At 37.5% G+C, this 25,624-nt stretch overlaps 1 protein-coding gene across 4 annotated transcripts in view; it reads left to right on the top strand.

Moving 5' to 3' along the window:
• EIF2B3 (eukaryotic translation initiation factor 2B subunit gamma) overlaps positions 1 to 25,624 on the top strand; it is a 169,362-nt gene that overhangs the window by 56,396 nt on the left and 87,342 nt on the right. For all 4 annotated transcript variants that reach the window (XM_057500155.1, XM_057500154.1, XM_057500156.1 and 1 more), the window contains exons 4-5: positions 14,924 to 15,083; positions 24,868 to 24,979. In XM_057500155.1, coding sequence (XP_057356138.1) covers positions 14,924 to 15,083; positions 24,868 to 24,979 — 272 coding nt within the window. The remainder of the gene's footprint in view (positions 1 to 14,923; positions 15,084 to 24,867; positions 24,980 to 25,624) is intronic.

Raw genomic sequence — 25,624 nt, 5'->3', positions numbered from 1 at the left:
ATGTAAACTTTGACTATTCATTGTCACACCCAATAGCTGAATTCATTAGTTCCATTTGGGCAGGGGTGGAGCACAGCATAGTGACTTGGATTGTAGCCATTGTTTGTGGAAGTGCTGGGTGGGGAAAAGCGTAGTTGTTACCTTGCCCTAACAGTTTTTTTTCCAGGGAATAAGTATGTTTTCTTTTTCCTTGCCATAGGAAATTGTTTGCCAGATTGTGTTATTTGTAACAATCTGTCATGGAACAGCTGCTTGATTGAAAATGTTCTTGTAATGAGGGATTTCTAGGTTTTGCCATGGCTTGGTAATTGGATTTTCTGAGCGTAATTTGTTTGTTTTAGCCAAGATTAACTGGCAGCAGTTTGGGTTTTGAATTCCTGGTGTCTTGATTTCTCCCCAGACATTAAAGTTCTGTCTTCGTCTTCCCTTGAAGACTTTGTTGTCAAAAATACACACATTTGATGTCCTTTAGAGCTGTGCTTTTGTCCTTGACATTGCCCTCTCCTTTATAGAGGAAGAGGCTTGGGATAAGACATACTGAGGACTGTTAGAATAGTGAGTAGGAAGGCTTGTGGAGATTCCAGTTGATCTCTTCAGAAGAGGCATACTGTTGTTAGGAAAGAACTGGTCCCTCAAACATGAGGCAGTTCAGGAAAATTTCAAGTTAACTGCATTTCAGATATGTTGCTTCACAGTCCAAATAGTCTATGCTTATTCATGGCTTGTGGTCATACATGATTAGAAAAGCTTCTGGTTTTTAACAGTTTTTCCACTTTTTCTTTCTGGGCCCAGTTAGTAAAAGAACATTTGCATTTCTAGAATGGAATTTACATTTTTAAAAATGACAATCAAAACATAGTCATTTGACAGAGCGGAGGGAAGAGGGTGATAAGTAGAAAGGGATTGAGGAGGCCATTGGGATCCCTCTAACAGGTGCTGAGGGAAAGCCTCTGAACAGCAGCTGTGGTTTTCTTCCTCTTTGCGAGGGCGACTCAGAACCAGTGGCTGTGCCCCTCTGAGGCTGTGCAGTGCCCGCCTCCTCCCCACAGCGACGGCGGCTCCCCGAAAAAAAAAAATAGTCATTTGTTTTCTTCATATTATAGCATATATAAAAATGTAAAGAAAAACAGTAGTATGAAGATGTGAGGATGATTTAGTTTTCCTTTTTAGAATTTTGTTTCTTCTTCCAAGATATCCAGCTTTGGAAACAAAGTACATTGATCAGAGAGCAAAGACTTTGCTCTGGAAGTGGTAGAGTAGCAAAGAGGGTGAGGCTGTGTTTGTCTCAGGGAGTGTTACTGGGAACAGAAGCAGGAGAAGGCCTGATGGAATAGCACCTCCATCTGTAGCTCAGGACCTGCCCTTTCATACTGACTCCTTTCTTTTCACACTGGGAACAGATGGCAACCAGACACTGGGGGGAGTCTGTTCCTTGTCCTCCTTGGGGATTTTGCATTCAGTTTGGCAAAAAGTCATCTAAAAGGAAAAAGAAAAATGAGGCTGCAGACTGTTCACAATTATGCAGGACTTGTTAGACATTCTATACTGACAGATTTATTTTTGCAGATATTGAATGATAACAGCATTTATTTCCCAAGACAACTTTGTCACCACTTCAGAAGCATCTGCATTTGGGTCATTTTCTTCACTTTGGAGTACACTTGATAATTCACTTTATTGTAGAACAGTCAGCTTGTAAAAGTCAGTCCTCTCATTAGAGAAACTTAGAAAAATAGAAAGGACATTTTTTTTTCTCAGCTGTCATTTTCACTATAATAAAATGGGACTTGTGTGCTGCTGTAGCGACATCTTTAGTGATGGCTCATGCTGCCTGGCTTCATAAACATTGTTATAAGTAGGATTCTGCATGCTATTTCTTCCTTAGCTTGCATGAATGTGGGCTATTTGTTGATGTTTGGTGGTTCCTGGATGGTGAGCTGAGGAATTTTTTTCCTAAAAAGATGTTTATAGGGACGTTTTTTTTTTTTTAGCCCAGAGTTAAGGCATTAAGAGAACCGTAAGCAGAGTAGAACAAAATCCAAATTTGAACTTTTTAACCTTACGAGCCCTTCAAAAGGAATTGTTTAGGCTATAAATAATTAATATATGTAGAAAAATAAATGACAGTTATGGTACAGGCTTTATATTCAGAATAAGAAATTTCAGGCAATAAGATAAGACATTCTGATGTTTGTGCTTCACTATTCTGAGCAAACATGATTCTTTGCTGTAGTAGAATGTGAGTTGAAGTCATCCAATTTCCTACCCAAGGCAGGATTCTTGATTTTAAGTTTAAATCTTAGAAATTGTAATCACTTACAGAAATTTCCGTGTCTTCCATAACAGGCATACCCTCATTTTATTGTGCTTCACTCTATTGTACTTTGCAAATATTGGGTTTTTTACATCTTGAAGGTTTGTGGCAAGCTTGTGTCAAACAAGTCTGTCAACACCATTTTCCAACAGCACTTGCTCACTTTTCTCTATGTCACATTTTGGAAATTCTTAGACTATTTCAAACTTTTTGATTATTACTATGTTTATTGTGATTTGTGATCAATGATTATGACTCACTAAAGGCTTACATGATGGTTAGCATTTTTTTTTTTTTTTAATCAGAAACTTGGAAGTTTTATTGTGTGGTGAACTAACACCAATATATGTTTATATTGTAGTTCAGCATGCTATGCCCTGAAGTTTTCTTTTTTCTTTTTTTTTTTTTAAATAATTATTTTTTATTGAAGGGTAGTTGACGCACAGTATTACATTACATTAGTTTCAAGTGTACAACACAGTGATAAAACATTTATATACATAATTCTAGGTTCCAGCTATCACCCTACCAAGCTGTTACAATATCTTGACTATATTCCTTATGCTATACCTTACATCCCGGTTACTTATTTATTTTACCATTGGAAGTCTGTCCTTTTTTTTTTTTTTTTTTTTTTGTGAGGGCATCTCTCATATTTACTGATCAAATGGTTGTTAACGACAATAAAATTCTGTATAGGGGAGTCAATGCTCAATGCACAATCATTAATCCACCCCAAGCCTAATTTTCGTCAGTCTCCAATCTTCTGAGGCATAACAAACAAGTTCTTACATGGAGAACAAATTCTTACATAATGAATAAGTTACATAGTGAACAGTACAAGGGCAGTCATCACAGAAACTTTCGGTTTTGCTCATGCATTATGAACTATAAACAGTTCAAATATGAATACTCATTTGGTTTTTATACTTGATTTATATGTGGATACCACATTTCTCTCTTTATTATTATTATTTTTAATAAAATGCTGAAGTGGTAGGTAGATACAAGATAAAGGTAGAAAACATAGTTTAGTGTTGTAAGAGAGCAAATGTAGATGATCAGGTGTGTGCCTGTAGACTATGTGTTAATCCAAGCTAGACAAGGGCAATAAAACATCCACGTATGCAGAAGATTTCTCTCAAAACAGGGGGGCAGAGGTTCTAAGCCTCACCTCTGTTGATCCCCAATTTCTCACCTGATGACCCCCCTGCGACTGTGCCTGTCTTAGGTTGTTCCTCCCTTGAGGAATCTTACCCGTCTCTGGCTAACCAGTCATCTTCCGGGGCCATACAGGGAAATGTAAAGTTGGTAAGTGAGAGAGAAGCAATAATCTTTGAAAAGGTTATCTTTTTACTTCTTTGCATATTTATGCCCTGTGGCTTCTATGCCCAGCATTTGTCTTGAGGTATCTTTACCACTTGGAAGAATTATGATACTCGGTAAATTTGATATGAGGCACGAATTCTATTTAAGGGTTGTAATTAGGAAGGAAGAAGAAAAGCTATAGAAGTAGCAGGCGGAAGAAAACATGGGAAGATTGATTATTTCTTTGACATATCTTCTCGTAGAGTACTTCAGCATGTATAGGTTTTAAGCTACTACTTAAATTGCGCACACACATTAACATAATAGGAGTACAGTTACATAACTAAAGCATATCTGTAATTACCAGCCATCTCCAGTGAAACCAAGAAAACCAGTTAGGCACCTTAGGCATTTGTGAAAACTTATCTATGACATGGTGGATATTGTCCAACTGAACTTGAACAGTCTGAGAGAAATCAGACAAATTAAAACAACCCATTCCTGGGGCATGTTCACATCCTTTATGTTCTTTTAACAGTAAATAGTCTGTAGTTGTAAGATTTTGGAGCGCTACAATTTGCACTTCTCCTAATTCTTGGTTGAGTTCCAACAGTATAGATCCAGTCAAATTTGTTGTTTTACTGTATGCACAGGCCAGCTTAGACATCTCCCTCCTCATTCCCATGGCAAGTCCAGGAACTGGTGGGATGAGTGCATCTACACCTGTAGCAGTGCATGGATCTTTGTTGGGGTTTTTTGATGATCATCTTCTGGCATGAGTCTTCCAGAGAGTGCTGATGTTGGAAGTTCTCTTTCATATCGTATCTTAGTTCATTTTCGGGATAGCCCAATTAGGCTTTGATCTTCTGTATAGACGCAAACAGACCCTTTGCCTACACTTATATATGCCCTTTATACCCTTGTGTAGAACTCATTGGAGGTTACCACACAGGAACTGCCTTTTTTTTTTTTTTTGGTATCACTAATCTACCCTTACATGACGAATATTATGTTTACTAGGCTCTCCCCTATACCAGGTCTCCCCTATAAACCCCTTTACAGTCACTGTCCATCAGCATAGCAAAATGCTGTAGAATCACTACTTGCCTTCTCTGTGTTGTACAGCCCTCCCTTTTCTCCTACCCCCCCATGCATGTTAATCTTAATACCCCCCTACTTCTCCCACCCCCTTATCCCTCCCTACCCACCCATCCTCCCCAGTCCCTTTCCCTTTGGTACCTGTTAGTCCATTGTTGAGTTCTGTGATTCTGCTGCTGTTTTGTTCCTTCAGTTTTTCCTTTGTTCTTATATTCCACAGATAAGTGAAATCATTTGGTATTTCTCTTTCTCCGCTTGGCTTGTTTCACTGAGCATAATACCCTCCAGCTCCATCCATGTTGCTGCAAATGATTGGATTTGCCCTTTTCTTATGGCTGAGTAGTATTCCATTGTGTATATGTACCACATCTTCTTTATCCATTCATCTATCGATGGACATTTAGGTTGCTTCCAATTCTTGGCTATTGTAAATAGTGCTGCGATAAACATAGGGGTGCACTGATCTTTCTCATACTTGATTGCTGCATTCTTAGGGTAAATTCCTAGGAGTGCAATTCCTGGGTCAAATGGTAAGTCTGTTTTGAGCATTTTGATGTACCTCCTCACTGCTTTCCACAATGGTTGAACTAACTTACATTCCCACCAGCAGTGTAGGAGGGTTCCCCTTTCTCCAGAGCCTCTCCAACATTTGTTGTTGTTTGTCTTTTGGATGGCAGCCATCCTTACTGGTGTGAGGTGATACCTCATTGTAGTTTTAATTTGCATTTCTCTGATAATTAGCGATGTGGAGCATCTTTTCATGTGTCTGTTGGCCATCTGTATTTCTTTTTTGGAGAACTGTCTGTTCAGTTCCTCTGCCCATTTTTTAATTGGGTTATTTGTTTTTTGTTTGTTGAGGCGTGTGAGCTCTTTATATATTCTGGACGTCAAGCCTTTATCGGATGTGTCATTTTCAAATATATTCTCCCATACTGTAGGGATCCTTTTTGTTCTATTGATGGTGTCTTTTGCTGTACAGAAGCTTTTCAGCTTAATATAGTCCCACTTACTCATTTTTGCTGTTGTTTTCCTTGCCCGGGGAGACATGTTCAAGAAGAGGTCACTCATGTTTATGTCTAAGAGGTTTTCGCCTATGTTTTCTTCCAAGAGTTTAATGGTTTCATGGCTTACATTCAGGTCTTTGATCCATTTTGAGTTTACTTTTGTATATGGGGTTAGACAATGGTCCAGTTTCATTCTCCTACATGTAGCTGTCCAGTTTTGCCAGCACCACCTGTTGAAGAGACTGTCATTTCCCCATTGCATGTCCATGGCTCCTTTATCAAATATTAATTGACCATATATGTCTGGGTTAATGTCTGGATTCTCTAGTCTGTTCCATTGGTCTGTGGCTCTGCTCTTGTGCCAGTAACAAATTGTCTTGATTACTATGGCTTTATAGTAGAGCTTGAAGTTGGGGAGTGAGATCCCCCCTACTTTATTCTTCTTTCTCAGGATTGCTTTGGCTATTCGGGGTCTTTGGTGTTTCCATATGAATTTTTGAATTATTTGTTCCAGTTCATTGAAGAATGTTGCTGGTAGTTTCATAGGGATTGCATCAAATCTGTATATTGCTTTGGGCAGGATGGCCATTTTAACGATATTAATTCTTCCTAGCCACGAGCATGGGATGAGTTTCCATCTGTTAGTGTCCCCTTTAATTTCTCTTAAGAGTGACTTGTAGTTTTCAGAGTATAAGTCTTTCACTTCTTTGGTTAGGTTTATTCCTAGGTATTTTATTTTTTTTGATGCAATTGTGAATGGAGTTGTTTTCCTGATTTCTCTTTCTGTTGGTTCATTGTTAGTATATAGGAAAGCCACAGATTTCTGTGTGTTGATTTTATATCCTGCAACTTTGCTGTATTCTGATATCAGTTCTAGTAGTTTTGGGGTGGAGTCTTTAGGGTTTTTTATGTACAGTATCATGTCATCTGCAAATAGTGACAGTTTAACTTCTTCTTTACCAATCTGGATTCCTTGTATTTCTTTATTTTGTCTGATTGCCGTGGCTAGGACCTCCAGTACTATGTTAAATAACAGTGGAGAGAGTGGGCATCCCTGTCTAGTTCCCGATCTCAGAGGAAATGCTTTCAGCTTCTCGCTGTTCAATATAATGTTGGCTGTGGGTTTATCATAGATGGCCTTTATTATGTTGAGGTACTTGCCCTCTATTCCCATTTTGCTGAGAGTTTTTAACATGAATGAATGTTGAACTTTGTCAAATGCTTTTTCAGCATCTATGGAGATGATCATGTGGTTTTTGTCTTTCTTTTTGTTGATGTGGTGGATGATGTTGATGGACTTTCGAATGTTGTACCATCCTTGCATCCCTGGGATGAATCCCACTTGGTCACGGTGTGTGATCCTTTTGATGTATTTTTGAATTCGGTTTGCTAATATTTTGTTGAGTATTTTTGCATCTACGTTCATCAGGGATATTGGTCTGTAGTTTTCTTTTTTGGTGGGGTCTTTGCCTGGTTTTGGTATTAGGGTGATGTTAGCTTCATAGAATGAGTTTGGGAGTATCCCCTCCTCCTCTATTTTTTGGAAAACTTGAAGGAGAATGGGTATTATGTCTTCCCTGTATGTCTGATAAAATTCCGAGGTAAATCCATCTGGCCTGGGGGTTTTGTTCTTTGGTAGTTTTTTGATTACCGCTTCAATTTCGTTGCTGGTAATTGGTCTGTTTAGATTTTCTGTTTCTTTTTGGGTCAGTCTTGGAAGGTTGTATTTTTCTAGGAAGTTGCCATTTCTACTAGGTTTCCCAGCTTGTTAGCATATAGGTTTTCATAGTATTCTCCAATAATTCTTTGCATTTCCGTGGGGTCCGTCGTGATTTTTCCTTTCTCGTTTCTGATACTGTTGATTTGTGTTGACTCTCTTTTCCTCTTAATAAGTCTGGCTAGAGGCTTATCTATTTTGTTTATTTTCTCGAAGAACCAGCTCTTGGTTTCATTGATTTTTGCTATTGTTTTATTCTTCTCAATTTTATTTATTTCTTCTCTGATCTTTATTATGTCCCTCCTTCTGCTGACCTTAGGCCTCATCTGTTCTTCTTTTTCCAATTTCGATAATTGTGACATTAGACCATTCATTTGGGATTGCTCTTCCTTTTTTAAATATGCTTGGATTGCTATATACTTTCCTCTTAAGACTGCTTTTGCTGCGTCCCACAGAAGTTGGGGCTTAGTGTTGTTGTTGTCATTTGTTTCCATGTATTGCTGGATCTCCATTTTGATTTGGTCATTGATCCATTGATTATTTAGGAGCGTGTTGTTAAGCCTCCATGTGTTTGTGAGCCTCTTTGCTTTCTTTGTACAGTTTATTTCTAGTTTTATGCCTTTGTGGTCTGAAAAGTTGGTTGGTAGGATTTCAGTCTTTTGGAATTTTCTGAGGCTCTTTTTGTGGCCTAGTATGTGGTCTATTCTGGAGAATGTTCCATGTGCACTTGAGAAGAATGTATATCCTGTTGCTTTTGGATGTAGAGTACTATAGATGTCTATTAGGTCCATCTGTTCTAGTGTGTTGTTCAGTGCTTCCGTGTCCTTTCTTATTTTCTGCCCAGTGGATCTATCCTTTGGGGTGAGTGGTGTGTTGAAGTCTCCTAGAATGAATGCATTGCAGTCTATATCCCCCTTTAGTTCTGTTAGTATTTGTTTCACATATGCTGGTGCTCCTGTGTTGGGTGCGTATATATTTAGAATGGTTATATCCTCTTGTTTGACTGAGCCCTTTATCATTATGTAGTGTCCTTCTTTATCTCTTGTTACTTTCTTTGTTTTGAAGTCTATTTTGTCTGATATTAGTACTGCAACCCCTGCTTTCTTCTCACTGTTGTTTGCTTGAAATATGTTTTTCCATCCCTTGACTTTTAGTCTGTACATGTCTTTGGGTTTGAGGTGACTTTCTTGTAAGCAGCATATAGATGGGTCTTGCTTTTTTATCCATTCTGTTACTCTGTGTCTTTTCATTGGTGCATTCAACCCATTAACATTTAGGGTGAATATTGAAAGATATGTACTTATTGCTATTGCAGGCTTTAAATTCGTGGTTACCAAAGGTTCAAGGTTAGCCTCTTTAGTATCTTACTGCCTAACTTAGCTCGCTTATTGAGCTGTTTTATACACTGTCTGGAGATTCTTTTCTTCTCTCCCTTCTTGTTCCTCCTCCTCGATTCTTCATATGTTGGGTGTTTTGTGCTGTGCCCTTTCTAGGAGTGCTCCCATCTAGAGCAATCCCTGTAAGATGTTCTGTAGAGGTGGTTTGTGGAAAGCAAATTCCCTCAGGTTTTGTTTGTCTGGGAATTGTTTAATCCCACCGTCATATTTGGATGATAGTCGTGCTGGATACAGTATCCTTGGTTCAAGGCCCTTCTGTTTCATTGTATTAAATATATCATGCCATTCTCTTCTGGCCTGTAGGGTTTCTGTTGAGAAATCTGACGTTAGCCTGATGGGTTTCCCTTTATAGGTGATCTTTTTCTCTCTAGCTGCCTTTAACACTCTTTCCTTGTCCTTGATCTTTGCCATTTTAATTATAATGTGTCTTGGTGTTGTCCTCCTTGGATCCTTTCTGTTGGGGGTTCTGTGTATTTCCGTGGTCTGTTCGATTACTTCCTCCCCCAGTGTGGGGAAGTTTTCAGCAATTATTTCTTCTAAAATACTTTCCATCTCTTTTCCTCTCTCTTCTTCTTCTGGGACCCCTATAATACGGATATTGTTCCTTTTGGATTGGTCACACAGTTCTCTTAATATTGTTTCATTCCTGGAGATCCTTTTGTCTCTCTCTCTGTCAGCTTCTATGCGTTCCTGTTCTCTGATTTCAATTCCATCAGTGGCCTCTTGCATTCTATCCATTCTGCTTATAAACCCTTCCAGAGTTTGTTTCATTTCTGCGATCTCCTTTCTGGCATCTGTGATCTCCTTCCGGACTTCATCCCATTTCTCTTGCGTATTTCTCTGCATCTCTGTCAGCATATTTATGATTCTTATTTTGAATTCTTTGTCAGGAAGACTGGTTAGGTCTGTCTCCTTCTCTGGTGTTGTCTCTGTGATCTTTGTCTGCCTGTAGCTTTGTCTTTTCATGGTGATAGGAATAGTCTGCAGAACTGGGACGAGTGACGGCTGGAAGGACTTCCTTTCTTGTTGGTTTGTGGCCCTCCTCTCCTGGGAGAACAGCGGCCTCTAGTGGCTTGTGCTGCGCAGCTGCGCGCAGACAGGGTTTCTGCTTCCTGCCTGGCTGCTATGGAGTTAATCTCCGCTGTTGCTGTGGGCGTGGCCTGGCTCGGGCAGCTGCTCCAAAATGGTGGAGTCGCGTTGGAGCAGGAGCTTCTGGGAGGCTATTTATCTCCGTAAGGGGCCTCCCTGCTCCCTGCAGCCCAGGGGTTAGGGTGCCCAGAGATCCCCGGATTCCCTACCTCTGGATTAAGTGACCCGCCCTGCCCCTTTAAGACTTCCAAAAAGCACCTGCCAAAACAAAACGACCACAAAAAAAAAAAAAAAAAGAAAAAAATTTTTAAATTAAAAAAAAAAAAGGTGGTCGTTCGTTTTTCTTTATTCTCCGGTGCCAGCCTCAGGTCTCTGCTCACCGGTCTTTCTGCCCTGTTTCCCTAGTATTGGGGTCCCTATCCCTTTAAGACTTCCAAAAAGCGCTCGCCAAAACAAAACAGTAAAAAAGCAAAAAAAAAAAAAAAAAATGGTCGCGCGCTTTTCTTATGTCGTCTGGCGCCCAGCCTCCTGTGCCCGCTCACTGTTCTTGCTGCCCTGTTTCCCTAGCATCCAGGGTCCCCTGGGCACGTACTGTGTCTGCGCTCTGGCCCGGATGGCTGGGGCTGGGTGCTCGGCAGTCCTGGGCTCCGTCTCCCTCCCGCTCTGCCTATTCTTCTCCCGCCGGGAGCTGGGGGAAGGGGCGCTTGGCTCCCGCGGGGCCGGGGCTTGTATCTTACCCCCTTCGCGAGGCGCTGGGTTCTCTCAGGTGCGGATGTGGTCTGGATATTGTCCTGTGTCCTCTGGTCTTTATTCTAGGAAGGGTTGTCTTTGTTATATTTTCATAGATACATGTTGTTTTGGGAGGAGATTTCCGCTGCTCTACTCACGCCGCCATCTTCCGCCCCTCTGATGGTTAGCATTTTTTAGCAATAAATATTTTTTAATTAAGGTATGTACATTGTTTTTTAGACATAATGTTATTGCATAATTAATAGACTACAGTATAGGGAAAACATAACTTTTATATGCACTGGGAAACCAAAGAAATTATTTGATTCACTTTATTGCTGTGGTCTGGATCTGAACCTGCAGTATCACCAAGGTATACCTGTGTTCATTTTTTTTTTAGAGGGCATCTCTCATATTTATTGATCAAATGGTTGTTAACAACAATAAAATTCTGTATAGGGGACTCAATGCACAATCATTAATCAACCCCAAGCCTAATTCTCAACAGTCTCCAATCTTCTGAAGCATAACGAACAAGTTCTTACATGGTGAACAAGTTCTTACATAGTGAATAAGTTCTTACATGGTGAACAGTACAAGGGCAGTCATCACAGAAACTTTCGGTTTTGATCACGCATCATGAACTATAAACAATCAGGTCAAATGTGAATATTCGTTTGATTTTTATACTTGATTTATATGTGAATCCCACATTTCTCCCTTATTATTATTATTATTATTATTATTTTTAATAAAATGCCGAAGTGGTAGGTAGATGCAAGATAAAGGTAGAAAACATAGTTTAGTGCTGTAAGAGGGCAAATGTAGATGATCAGGTGTGTGCCTATAAGACTAAGTATTAATCCAAGCTAGACAAGGGCAACAAAACATCCACAGATGCAGAAGATTTCTCTCAAAACAGGGGGGGGTGAGGTTCTAAGCCTCACCTCTGTTGATCCCCAATTTCTCACCTGATGGCCCCCCTGCGACTGTGCCTGTCTTAGGTTGTTCCTCCCTTGAGGAATCTTACCCGTTTCTGGCTAACAAGTCATCTTCTGGGGCCATACAGGGAAATGTAAAGTTGGTAAGTGAGAGAGAAGCAATATTGTTTGAAAAGGTTAGCTTTTTACTTCTTTGCAGATTTATGCCCTGTGGCTTCTATGCCCAGCATTTGTCTTGAGGTATGTTTACCACTTGGAAGAATTATGGTACTTGGTAATTTCTGTATGAGGCATGAATTCTACTTAATGGTTGTAATTAGGAAGGAAGAAGAAAAGCTATAGAAGTAGCAGATGGAAGAAAACATGGGAAGATTGATTATTTCTTTGACATATCTTCTTGTATTGTAACATAAGCATGTATAGGTTTTAAACTACTAATTAAATTGCATGCACACATTAACATAATAGAAATACAGCTACATAACCAAAGCAGACCTACAATTACCAGCCATATCCAGTGAAACCAAAAAAACCAATTAGGCACCCTAGGCATTTGTGAAAACTTATCAATGATGTGATGGATATTGTCTAACTGAATTTGAATAGTTTGAGAAAAATCAGACAAATTAAAACAACACATTCCTGGGAACTGTTTACATCCCATATGTTCTTTTAACAGTAGTTAGTCTATAGTTGCAAGATTTTGGAGCGCTGCAACTTGCACTTCTCCTAATTCTTGGTTGAGCTCCGACAGTATAGATCCAGTCAAATTTGTTGTTTTACTGTATGCACAGGCCAGCTTAGATATCTCCTTCTTCATTCCCATGGCAAGTCCAGGAACCAGTGGGATGAATGCAGCTACAACTGCAGCAGCGCCAGGATCTTTGTTGAAGTTTTTTGATGATCATCTTCTGGAATGACTCTTCCAGAGAATGTTGATGTTGGAAGTTCTTCTTCATATCGTATCTTAATTCTTTTTCTGGGTAGCCAAATTAGGCTTTGATCCTCTGTATAAACACAAACAAACCCTTTGCCCACACTTTGATATGCCCTTTATACCATTGTGAAGAACTTATTGGAGATCACCACACAGGAACTGCTTTTTTTTTTTTTAGGAGAAAGGAATATTATCAGAAAAATGTATTTCTATAGCTGATCATCTGACACCCTTTAAATGATCAAAATTAAGGATATTTAAAGCATGCATTAATCGTTGATTTACAGTTAGTTTTATCCTATCAGGGAGTAATCCCCCTTTTCTTTCTTTTTTTTTTTTGTTGCCATTAATCTACAATTACATGAAGAATATTATGTTTACTAGGCTCTCCCCTATACCAGGTCTCCCCCATACCTGTGTTCATTTTATTCTTAACCTGGGATAATTTAGTCCAGTGTTTTTCAGACTTTTTAAAGTAGCAGAACATATTTTAAAAACCAGAAGCCTAGAAAATAAAATTAATAAAAGAGGAGCTGCCATGGTTTGCTCAGGAAGGGCAGTAGGAATCTGGCTTTCCCTGAGGCGCCTCTGGGAAACTGCAGGTGTGCTATTGAGAAGCACTGATCTAGTCAATCTTAACTGCAATTTAAATAACTTATTTTCCAATTGATTGTTTTTGGACTTCTGTTTTCTGCATTTGTGATAAAACATAATGGCAGAATGTATAGGTAGAAATTTGTTTAAAACATATTAAGTAGCCTTTCTTAGCACTTCACATTTAACACTTTCTAGTCCAAGTTTCCTCCATATTGCAGCACAGGATCTGGCTGAGCCTAGGTAAGTGCTCAATAAATGTTAGATAAATAAATCATTGCAAGTAATAATCCAGTTTCTGCTAGAGTACTTTAAGATGGAAACACATTAGATTACAAAATTACTGTTTCTGACTACCTTTGATTACAAAAGATAGGTTTGGAAACCATAAATACTTCTACTCATGTTTTACCTATTCCTTCTTAGTTTTGCTCTTGGGCTGGCCAGGTAAAATTTAGTTCTTCCTTAAGACTGTCCAATATTTGAAGAGTGCTATTATCTCTTTCTTTTTTAAACCCTACCCCTACTCCTTGCCCTTCCCACTGTCTCACACACAATCTTTTCTTTTTCCTTTTAGCTGTCATGGTTTCCAGCTCTTTCATCATCATCTTGCTCATCTTCTTATTTATACTTTTAGATTATCTCGGTCACTCTTAAAATATGATACTCTAATTGATATCTAGTACCCACATTATTAGGTACTATACAGACCAAAATTGAGAGTATCTGTCTAAGATCTAAATTTGTGTCTGTTTACTAACCAATACTGTGGACTAGAACTTCTACTCCCTTAAATGAGTCATCAAACTAGCAAAGCTATATTTCTTTAACCTCTCTTCAATAGTGCAGATTCTTTAGTTATATGAATAGTCATTCCTATTTGTTAGATCTCAGTTACATAACTACTGTAAACCTGTTTCTTTGTCTGTAAAATGCAAATAATAATAGTGCTTGCTGCATAGGGTTCTGAAGATTGAAGTGATGCATGGTATTATCACATTTCCTGGCCAATACTAAGCATTCAGTAAACATTAATTACCATTATTAGTTATTATTATAAATAATCTGAATTACCAGAATTGCATCAGAAAACCCATCACATGAAAAAATCTTTTTTTACTTCACTGATTTATTCATTGATTCATCAAGCAATTACTAAACACTTGTGATGTGCCAGGCACTGTGGTAATTAGGCCTCATATTTCTTGTCCATAAAAATAGGAACTAATAATAGTAACAACCCCATCCCCATGGTATTACTATAAGGATTAAATGAGTGCTTTTATACCAACCTGAGGTTGTATTATAATTGTTTACTAGTTAGATTGATTTCCCAAGAATGGGACATTACATTATATTCATCCTGTTATTCCCTAGAGTTGTAGCAAAGTGACAGCTTTGTAGTATTTCATAACCATTATTGAATCCTCAAACTATGAAAATGCTTTTCAAACTGCCAAGGAATATATAAATTTAAGATAATTTAATTTCATAGCCATGGAAATAAACAATGTGTCAGTTTTCAGATTTTGTTCCTAAGAGCCCAGGATTCCACAGGTGCCTCAGGGACAGCAGCAGTAAGACACACACAAAGGGGAGGTAGACATTTTAGACCCTCCCCAGCACAGTTCAGTTAGAACAACCCCATTTATTTTACTTATTCTCATGCTATAAAAATGGTTTGAAAATAAATGTCCAGTTTGTCTGTGCTTCTAATCCACTGCAAGTTTGTATGGATGATTTATGTGATCCATTGTCCTTTGTGATACTGACTTTCCTCTTCTCCATTTAACAGACAGATGTACTGGTCCTGAGCTGTGATCTGATAACAGATGTTGCCTTACATGAAGTTGTGGACCTGTTCAGAGCCTATGATGCATCACTTGCCATGTTAATGAGAAAAGGCCAAGATAGCTTAGAACAGGTTCCAGGTCAAAAGGGGAAAAAAAAAACAGGTAAGGAGGGAGACTGGAGTTTGATTTATTAGTTTTTGGGCTTTTATAATTCTTGTCATCATTCATGCTTTCATTTAAGAAACACTGAGAACTGACTGCACTACAGGCACTATGCTAGGAGTTGATTACAAAGTCAGATGAGACACAGTCTCTGACTTAGGAGGCTTATAATTATTGTATTCTGTAATGTCTAAGGCTTTTGTATGTAGAGAGGAGCACTTAAAACTGCATTGTGTTTAAGGCTCAAATAACTATGTATCTACGAAACAAAAAAATCTAAAATGTTAACATTTTAACATTTGATTACAAATTTAGTTAGATACCTTTAAGTGATTAAAATTACTGTTAAAAATGTAGTATGGTTGATTGTTTTGAATACTCCAACCACCCTAAAAATCCAATGAACAAGATAGTCATTAACCGTGCTTGTCTGCCTAGGATTGCAACATACTTATCCTTGATTATTTTCCTAGGCTTTTAGTAGTAGGTTATTTTTATTTTTTAATCTTCAGAGATTATAGTAATCCTATCAGAACAAAAAGACAAGGACTAATACTCTAGTTCAGCAAAGGTTATAGAATTTGGATTCCTGACCTGTTGTTGATTTTTGGTTAAGGCATTGTTCCTGGTTGCTTTTCCCAGAATATTTCAAACCTGAGCTGATTCTGTGACTGGACTACTTTTAATAACTGAATATATAACCAAGAAGTTTTATAAGATCACACTTTTTATATAGGTTTTAGTTTTTCCTGGAATGATGTGTTCTTTAGGCTTTGCTTAGCCAACATTATGTAACCCATTGTCCTGTCTTTATTATATATTGATATATAGTCTGTTAAATTATTAGAAGCTATGTATGGCTTATTAGTATCTTACTATTATTTATACAGCCATTCCTAGAGTTTCCATTCCTAAGATTTTAATAATCTACTTTGTATTTACAGCCCTCTTCTTTAGGGCATTTGGTGAACTTATAATTTTGGATTACATCATTGAAATTTCATTGTAGTGCTTTTTGTGTTCAGATGATTACTGGTGCAGATTAATTGTTGGATCCTCTTTCTACCTTATTATTATGAATGATCTCATATCAATCAGTCCTTTTATTCTTGACATAGTTTCTGCTTTTGCAGGATCTGATTTCCTTACTCAAAATTCCCTGTATTCAGTCTTTTCTACCTTCAGACAGAAACAACTGTATATCCAGACTTTATAAACAGATGTATATTCTATAAATATGAATGTTTTTATACCTTTTTTCATACTTCTCTGCTTAAAACAATTTTAAAAATCAAATACCCTGAGAGTCCAGATATTAACCCAAGCATATATGGTCAATATACGATAAAGGAGCCATGGATATACAACGGGGAAATGACAGCCTCTTCAACAGCTGATGTTGGCAAAACTGGACAGCTACATGCAAGAGAATGAAACTGGATTATTGTCTAACTCCATACACAAAAGTAAACTCAAAATGGATCAAAGACCTGAATGTAAGTAATGAAACCATAAAACTCTTAGAAGAAAATGTAGGCAAAACTCTCTTGAATATAAACATGAACTTCTTCATGAACATATCTCCACGGGCAAGCGAAACAAAAGCAAAAATGAACAAGTGCAACTATACTAAACTAAAAAGCTTCTGTACAGCAAAGGACACCATCAATAGAACAAAAAGGCATCCTACAGTATGGGAGAAAATATTCGTAAATGACATATCCAATAAGGGGTTGACATCCAAAATATACAAAGAACTCATGCACCTCAACAAACAAAAAGCAAATAATCCAATTAAAAGATGGGCAGAGAATATGAACAGACACTTCTCCAAAGAAATTCAGATGGCCAATAGGCACATGAAAAGATGCTCCACATCACTAATCATCAGAGAAATGCAAATTAAAACCACAATGAGATACCACCTCACACCAGTAAGGATGGCCACCATCCAAAAAACAAACAACAACAAATTTTGGCAAGGATGTGGAGAAAGGGGAACCCTCCTACACTGCTGGTGGGAATGTAAATTAGTTCAACTATTGTGGAAAGCAGTATGGAGGTTCCTCAAAAAGCTCAAAATAGAAATACCATTTGACCCAGGAATTCCACTCCTAGGAATTTACCCTAAGAATGCAGGAGTCCAGTTTCAAAAAGACATATGCACCCCTGTGTTTATCACAGCACTATTTACAATAGCCAAGAAATGGAAACAACCTAAGTGTCCATCAGTAGATGAATGAATAAAGAAGATGTGGTACATATACACAATGGAGTATTATTCAGCCATAAGAAGAAAACAAACCTACCATTTGCAGCAGCATGGATGGAGCTAGAGGGTATTATGCTCAGTGAAATAAGCCAGACAGAGAAAGACAAGTATCAAATGATTTCACTCATCTGTGGAGTATAAGAACAAAGGAAAAACTGAAGGAACAAAACAGCAGCAGAATCACAGAACCCAAGAATGGACTAACAGTTACCAAAGGGAAAGGGACTGGGGAGGATGGGTGGGAAGGGAGGGATAAGGGGTGAAAAGGGGCATTACAATTAGCACACATAATGTCGGGGGGTGGGGCACGGGGAAGGCAATATAGCACAGAGAAGACAAGTAGTGATTCTATAGCATCTTACTATGCTGATGGACAGTGACTAACTGGATGTGTTGTGGGGACTTGATAATGAAGGGAATCTAGTAACCACAATGTTGCTCATGTAAGTGTATATTAATGATACCAAAATAAAAAAAATCAAATACCCTATTACAGTTACTCTTCTTGGTACTGGAACTTTTAGTACATTTCATATTAGCTTTTATCTCTTAAGTGTCATTATAAATGGATAGCTTTTCACAGTTGTATTTATTGTCTATCTACCCTTCCATTTCAAAATGTTTTGATGCATAAAGTGTCACAGCTAAGCCAGTGGAAGTTCCTTTTAGCTGCCTCATCTATCCTCTTTGAAAAGGCATGATATATACTGGCAACTTGCTATTTAGTTGGAGTGTGAGTGTGGAGGGCAGGGAAGCAGGAAATGGGACTAGAGAGGATACAGGGATCAGAGTCAAGAGTTTGAACTTTATCCCCAAAACTGGGGAATTGTTGAGGAATTTTAAACAAAATGTCATAATCAGATTTGCATTTTAGAAAGATTTTTCATTCTTAAAATGAAATTTGAACTCGTCAGTATCTATATTTTATTTTATTTGAAGGCTAAGTTTCACCTAAATAACTGAATTTTGAATTCCTTCCATGGAATGCTATACATTTCAATGATAAACATTTTTTAAAAGAATCCTAAATTTTTCAGATTGTATATTTGGTCTGACTCTTAGCTATTGTTATGTGCCAGAACAGCCAGCAGTCCCCTCTTTCCCAGATATGGTTTAATAGTTTGGATCCCCTGGGTCCAGTTTTCCCAGTGGTGGTCTTACTGGATTATAGGAAATTGGCTAATGCCTAGATATTTCAGGAGGTATTTTTGCTCCCTTGCCATTTTCTTCTCAGAAGATTTGTAGTTGATGTAGATACTGAGGAGGGCAGGATGAAATTCATGTTGGATTTTTTGGACTGTTTTTCTTGCTGCAGGCCTTTGTACATATTGTTCTCTGCCTATAATGCTCTCCATCCCATTTCTCTCCATAACAAATGCACTCTAAATCCAGTTAGCCTTCAAGTTATTTTCTAAGAGAGGCTTTCCTTGACCCTCTTAATATGAAACTATATCCCTTTGTTTAACTACATATGGCAGCCCCACTCTCTTATTTACTCTTTCCTCTACTGGACTGTAAGCATGAGAGCAGGAATCATATCTGTTTTGTTAATTTTACCCCCAGCACCTGGCCCACTTATGGCCCATGGTAAGCAGTTAGTAGGTATTATTGCATGGTTGAGGGGCCTGCCTATAAAGGCCGTTCTCCCCAGGTAAGATAAAGTACTTTCAGGCCCTGGCAGTTTAAATCCTAAAAATGTGAATCTGAGCTGTAGTTGGATTCATTGGTGAGTATTATAACAGATCAAGTTTATAATAATTTTCAGACTGATACTACATTGTCTATTAACTTACATTTAGAAATGTTTTCAAGAGTTTTTGATAAATACCTACTGCTAGAGCATGACTGTTAAGAGCACAGGCTCTAGAGTTTACACTTTGTGGGTTTCTGTGCCCAAAAACTGTACGATCTTGGACAAATTATCCAACTGTCCTGAACTTCATTTTCATTAGCTGTAAAATGAAACTGAATCCTTTCAGGATTTCTTGTGAGAATTAAATGAGGTATTTGTAAAGTATGTGATCTTCTCCTTGAAGCATAGTAGTTGCTTATTAATAAATTGTAATTGCTATTAATATCATTATCACTTTCACGTACATTTCTACAAATACTCCTTTGGGAAGTAATTTGATCTGTAGCCTAACAAATTACATTTAATAACTTTGCAAGTATTCTACATTATATATTTAAAGGAAAATTTTATATTTCACATAAAATGTAATGCTTTAAAGATCACAAAATATCAAAATGTTTTGTTTACATAGTCTCTTGTAAATCTAAAGGGAAACTAAAAGTGGCAGCCTAATGTCTAGACAAGCCTCTTTGGAAGGGCCACATGTAACTTTTTCTGGTGATTCAAACAAGCCCTGCTTTCTAGCCTTTTTAGTTAATCAGCTTCTTAGAAAAAAAAATGGGTGATTTAGAGCTGTGAGAGGGACCCAAAATCCTAGCTAAGCTGTGTGGGGTAATGGGTTATATAAACTCTGGCAGATCCCATTGATTGATTTTTCTGTAAAAGTAGGTACCATTACTGAAATATAAGATCTGCAACTTGTTGGCATTCATCCATTGTTCCACCATTGCTTGATATTACTTATTGAGTGAATGAAGCAAAAAATCAGTTTAACACAGTTACTGAGCATGTGTTATGCCAAGCCAAGTACCAAGGAACCAGGCAGGTACCAAGGCCCATGTAAATGTAAAAAGCAAAACAACACACAATATCCTTCCTTCAAGGATAGACAGACAGGTGTTCATTATAACCTCTCTAATTATAGGGCATTTTGAAAAACTTGAAATCGGACGGGTAAAATTGGATTAGAAACTATGATCTTGAAAGAACTGATGAAAGTCTCACATATATAATTTTTTACTCACATAAATCAAACAGTAAAAATAACATACAAATCAAATATCAGTGATATTATATATACATATATATCTTAAACTTGGCAATAATGTGTAAAGATCATCAATTTCCATTTACCATCCTTTACTTGTTAGAAACTTCAAGGTTTCCTTCTTTTTCAGTTTCAGTGTGAACATGGTATATTTATTTTGCTTTATTCCAGATAATATGTTCACCAAGGGGCTTTTCTGTACATTTATCTGTTCAAATGTTTAATGCTGTTACAATTTTATGACACAAATGGCTATTATCTCTGCATAATATGGCTTTTCTCTTTTACTCGGATACTGTAATGAATTACAGTTGTAGAGTTTTCTTTTTAAACTATTTTTGTATACCTGGGATAAACCAAACCTGGTCACGGCTTATTACCCTTTTACACATTGTATCAATTAGATTATATGCATAAAAAACCTTCCCAAACTTTAGTGGCTTAAAACAACAGTCATTTACTTGCTCATGATTCTATAGGTGGCATTTTAGCCTAGTGTAACTGAACTGACTCATCTCTGTTCAAATGATATTAAGTAGTGTATCAGTTATCTTTTGCTGCACAACAAATTACCATAAATTTAACATCTTAAAACAACACTGCAGGTCAGGAATTCTGACACTGCTTAGCTAGGCCCTCTGATTCAGAGTTTTTTAAAAGGCTGAAGTCAAGGTGCTATCCAGAGCTGATGTCTCAAAATTTGTTTCTAACCTCACTTGTTTGTTGACAAAATTTCAGTTCCCTAAGGACTACTGGACTGAGAGCCTCAATTTCTAAGTAGCTGTTGGCCAGAGGCTGCCCTTATTTCTTTGCCAGTTGGGCCTCTCCACCATAGCAGCTTGCTTCATCAAAGTCAGCAGAGGAGACAATCTTACAGCAAGAGAGTAATTATAAACTTCTATAACCTAATCATGAAAGTAACATCTCATCTCTTTTGCCACATTCTGTTGGTTAGAAACAAATCAGTAGGCCATCCTATACTGACTGAAACAAGTCAGTAGGGGTACAGGGAAGTGTGAATACCAGGAGGCAATTATCATTCTTAGAGCCTGCCTACCACAGCTGGACTCCCTAATATGTCTGGGGGCTCATGTGTGACAACTCAGTTTTTCTTTCCATCTAGACTCTTATTAGGGAAGCTATCTCAGGCTTGTTTACATGGTGGCTGCAGAAGGTTCTAAGAAAGTAAGAGAAGAAGCTACAATGTCTCTTGAAGCCTAAAGTCGGAACTCACATTGTATCACTCCTGCTGCACTCAGTTAGTCAAAGCTCGTTGCCAGCCGAGATATAAAGGATGGGTTCTAAACATTCAGTGTAAACTGTAATTGTGGGATGTGGGGAGGGAGGGTATAGATACCAGACCTGCCAAAACTGACTATTGACCCTGACCTCACCTCAAAATACATTATACGCCCATTAGCAACTAAATATCACATCCCTTGGCACCATATCAGTTCCAAGAAAGACCGTCTAAAGACAAAAAGAGGGTGTCACCCTACTTCCCAGAAATCCCCTCCCTATTCCAAGAAAACCCCACCTAACCCAATGAGTATTCCACCCCTGCTTAAACTCCAGCTATAAGACCACCCAACCTGAGCCCCACTTGCTACCCACCTGTGGAGCATGCCTGCACCTCCCTCCTTGAGTGTATACTTTCCTTTTTCAAACTATTCTTTGCTTGGATGGGTAGATAGATAGATAGATAGATAGATAGATAGATAGATAGATAGATAGATAGATAGATAGATAGATAGATAGATAGATGATTGATAGATAGATAGATAGATATAGATAGATAGATAGATAGATAGATAGATATAGATAGATAGATTAGATGGATAGATAGATAGATGATAGATAGATAGATAGATAGATAGATAGATAGATAGATAGATAGATAGATAGATAGATAGATAGATAGATAACTGGAGACCTTACCTCTTCCCCCTGCCATGAGCAGTTTTTTCCTCTTCAGACTTTTTTATTATAGCAAAATACACATAACATGAAATTTACCCTCTTCTTTAAGTGTACAGTTCAGTAGTATTAAATAGATTTAAAATAGTGTGCAGCCATCCCTCTCCCTAACTCTTTTCATCTTGTAAAACTGAAACTCTATACCTATTAAATAATAACTCCCTGCTGCCCCCTTCTCACAGCCCCTGGTAACCACCACTCTACTTTTTTATTATCTCAAGTGCCATATATAAGTAGAATCATAGAGTATTTGTTTTTTTGTCACTGGTTTATTTCACTTAGTATAATATCTTCAAGTTTCATCCATGTTGTAACAAATTGCAGAATTTCCCTCTTTTTTAGGCTGAATAATATTTCCTGTATATATATTCTATATTTTGCTTATCTATTATCCATCTATGGACACTTGTGTTGTTTCCATAGTTGAGCTATTGTGAATAATGCTGCTATGAACATGGACATACAATACCTCTTCAAGACCCTAACTTTCAGTTCTTTTGAGTGGTATGCCCAGAAGTGGAATTGCTGGAACATATGGCAATTCTGTTTTTAATTTTTTGAGGAACAACCATACTGTTTTCCATGGTGGCTATACCGTTTCACATTCTAGACCTTACCTCTTAAAGGGAAGAGCTGCCACAAATTTGTAACCCTTCTAAATCTACTGTATGCATTATTAGTTTCAATTCGCTAATAGTTTGTTTAGTGTCCTTGTATTTATATAATTAGTGAATATGCCTGTAATTTTCCTATCTCATAATATCTTTACCTGTATCATGCTGGCCTCATAAAATTAGTTGAAATTCCTCACTCCAAACAATGCTGTCACAGGGGAGGTGCACAAATATATTTATTATAAGTTGAATGAATAAGCAAATGACTATAGAGGAGATGAAAAGGTCGGTCAGAGAAGTAGAAAACAAGGAGAAAAAATATAAATAGTTGAATATGACAGTTTTTTTTAATGTTCATAGTTTTAACTGATTTCTTGACCTTATTTCTGAAGTCTTTCTTCTTATCATGGACATTCTAATGTTACCTGCTCTGCTCCCAAAGTGTCATTCACTTTGTTAGAGCAGAACAGAAAGAAACCTTTCCAAGTTTCTATAATTTGTATCATATTCTGAGGCCCCAGTTACTATGGTAGCTGCTGCAAAGAAGCAAATACAAGGAGGGGGCCTGAGAGTACAGGGAATGTGACTAATGTGCAACATAGCTGAAAAATTGACTTGTTGGAAATTATTGCTCCCAGGGCATTCAGTAATTCAAGGTTTCTGTGGCCTAAGAACTTGGATAGGGTAAGCACTCCAGATTATATCCAAAAACAACATCTCTGTATTTCTTTTTAAAATGTTGGCTGGTAATCAGACCTTTGGAGACACTCTTACAGTCTCAAGTTTTCATGTGATGGATGGATTGATAAATATCAAAGCTGTTCTGTGGCATTTGAAATTCTCTGCAAAATTTAACTTGAGTTGAAATTCTCTGTAACACTTACCTTCAAATTGGAATTTTTTTTACCCTTTTTTGAAGTTCACTAACCTTGAGTTTTTAAAAAGAACAACATGTAACTTTTTCTGATAATTTCTACTTATTCAGATTCAAACACTTCCTAAGATAAGATGACCAGAGACCGTCCAAAGGAGTGAATGTTTTCAAGCACCTGAGCTGAACAGACTATGAGTATGCACTTGGTTCTGAGTGTACAGGTAGCTGCAGCAACAGTGAACCATGTTCAGTTTTATAATAGCCATTGTCTGCAAAGAGGAGGCAGACAAGTTCATCTTTAGATACATAGTAATGGGGCTGTCCTTAAATAACATTACTCCCATATCACAGTGAGCAGAACTAGATTAGTATTCACAGAGAAAGAATTCGTTGTACTTTCTTTCTGTGCCATGCAATAGGCTTGTGGTTCATCCAGTTAGTTGGCTAAGTGGTATCTTAGCTGCCCCTCTTTTTTTTTAACTTTTTATTTTTAATTTTTATTTATTTTTGATAAATACAAATAATATATACTTAAGGTATGCAATGTGATGTTTTGATAAACATAGACATTGTGAAATGCTTACCACAATGAAACTAATTAACATTTCCATCCCCTCCTTAATTCTTTATTCTTTAATAATTTCACATTTATAGAATGGTTACAAGAATAATACAAAGAACTTATATATCCTTTACTCAGATTCCCCAAATAATAACATTTGCTCTATCATTCCCTCTCTTTCTCTTATATATAATATGTATATACAACATATTATATACATATAGTTACTGTTTTTCAGAGCTATTTGAGAATAAATTACAGACATGATTCCCTTTGCCTTTAAATACATCAGTGTGTGTCCTCCCACCCCTGCCCAAACAGTACAGTCACTTAAAACAGGAAATTACATTGGTACAATACCTTATAATCTACAGACCTTATTCAGACTCCACCAGTTAACCTAATAATATTCTTTAGAACAATATCAAAAAATTTTGACTGCCCGTACTTTAAATGTTCTGGTATGTGCTACGTAATACTGTATTTGATTCTAAGAGAATTGTGAGCAGGTGCCCTGTCTCCTGACTTAGTCATGCAGGCCTGGAAAATGATTTTGTTTGATTTTCCTTCTTTTGTATTATTCAGTGGAACAGCGTGACTTCATTGGAGTGGACAGCACAGGAAAGAGGCTGCTCTTCGTGGCTAATGAAGCAGACTTGGATGAAGAGCTGGTCATTAAGGGGTCCATCCTACAGAAGTAAGCCCTGGGGGTTTTTTTTGGCACTTCTCCTTGTCTTAAAACAAAATAAAACCACCCAGTGGATGGGAAAGAAGAAATGAAAACTAGATTATACTGTGTGAAATTGACAAAAGTATGTGAATGTTTTCCCGTGAGATAGGATGAAGGCTTTTCTTTACCGCACGAACTTAGGTTTTCCCTGTATCTGTTCTTGCCAAGATAGAGTCAGATTCTGCATAGGCGTGGGGCAGAACAGCTGTGGGGAAAATGAGGAACAGGACTGTCTTTCTGACAGTGTTATAGCACTTCTTTTTTTTTTTTAATTGTGGTAAACACACAACATAAAATTTACCATCTTAACCACTTTTAAGTATATGGTTCAGCAGTTGTTAGATATGTTCATGTTGTTATGAAACAGATCTCCAGAACTTTATCATCTAGCAAATCTGTAGTTTTATACCCGTTAAAACACCTCTCCTTTTTCTCCTTTCCCTAGCCCCTGATAATCACCATAAGATTTCTGTTTCTATAAATTTGGCTACTTATACCTCATATAAATGGAATCATACAGTATTTGTCTTTTTGTCACCTGGCTTATTTCACTTAGTATAATGTCCTGTCCTCAAGGTTTATCCATGTTGTAGCATGTGTCAGAATATCCAT

Source organism: Manis pentadactyla, chromosome 4, assembly GCF_030020395.1.
Source record: "Manis pentadactyla isolate mManPen7 chromosome 4, mManPen7.hap1, whole genome shotgun sequence".
NCBI lineage: Eukaryota > Metazoa > Chordata > Mammalia > Pholidota > Manidae > Manis > Manis pentadactyla.
The sequence above is the reverse complement of the archived record's forward strand: the minus strand, read 5'-3'. Positions and strand labels throughout refer to the sequence as shown.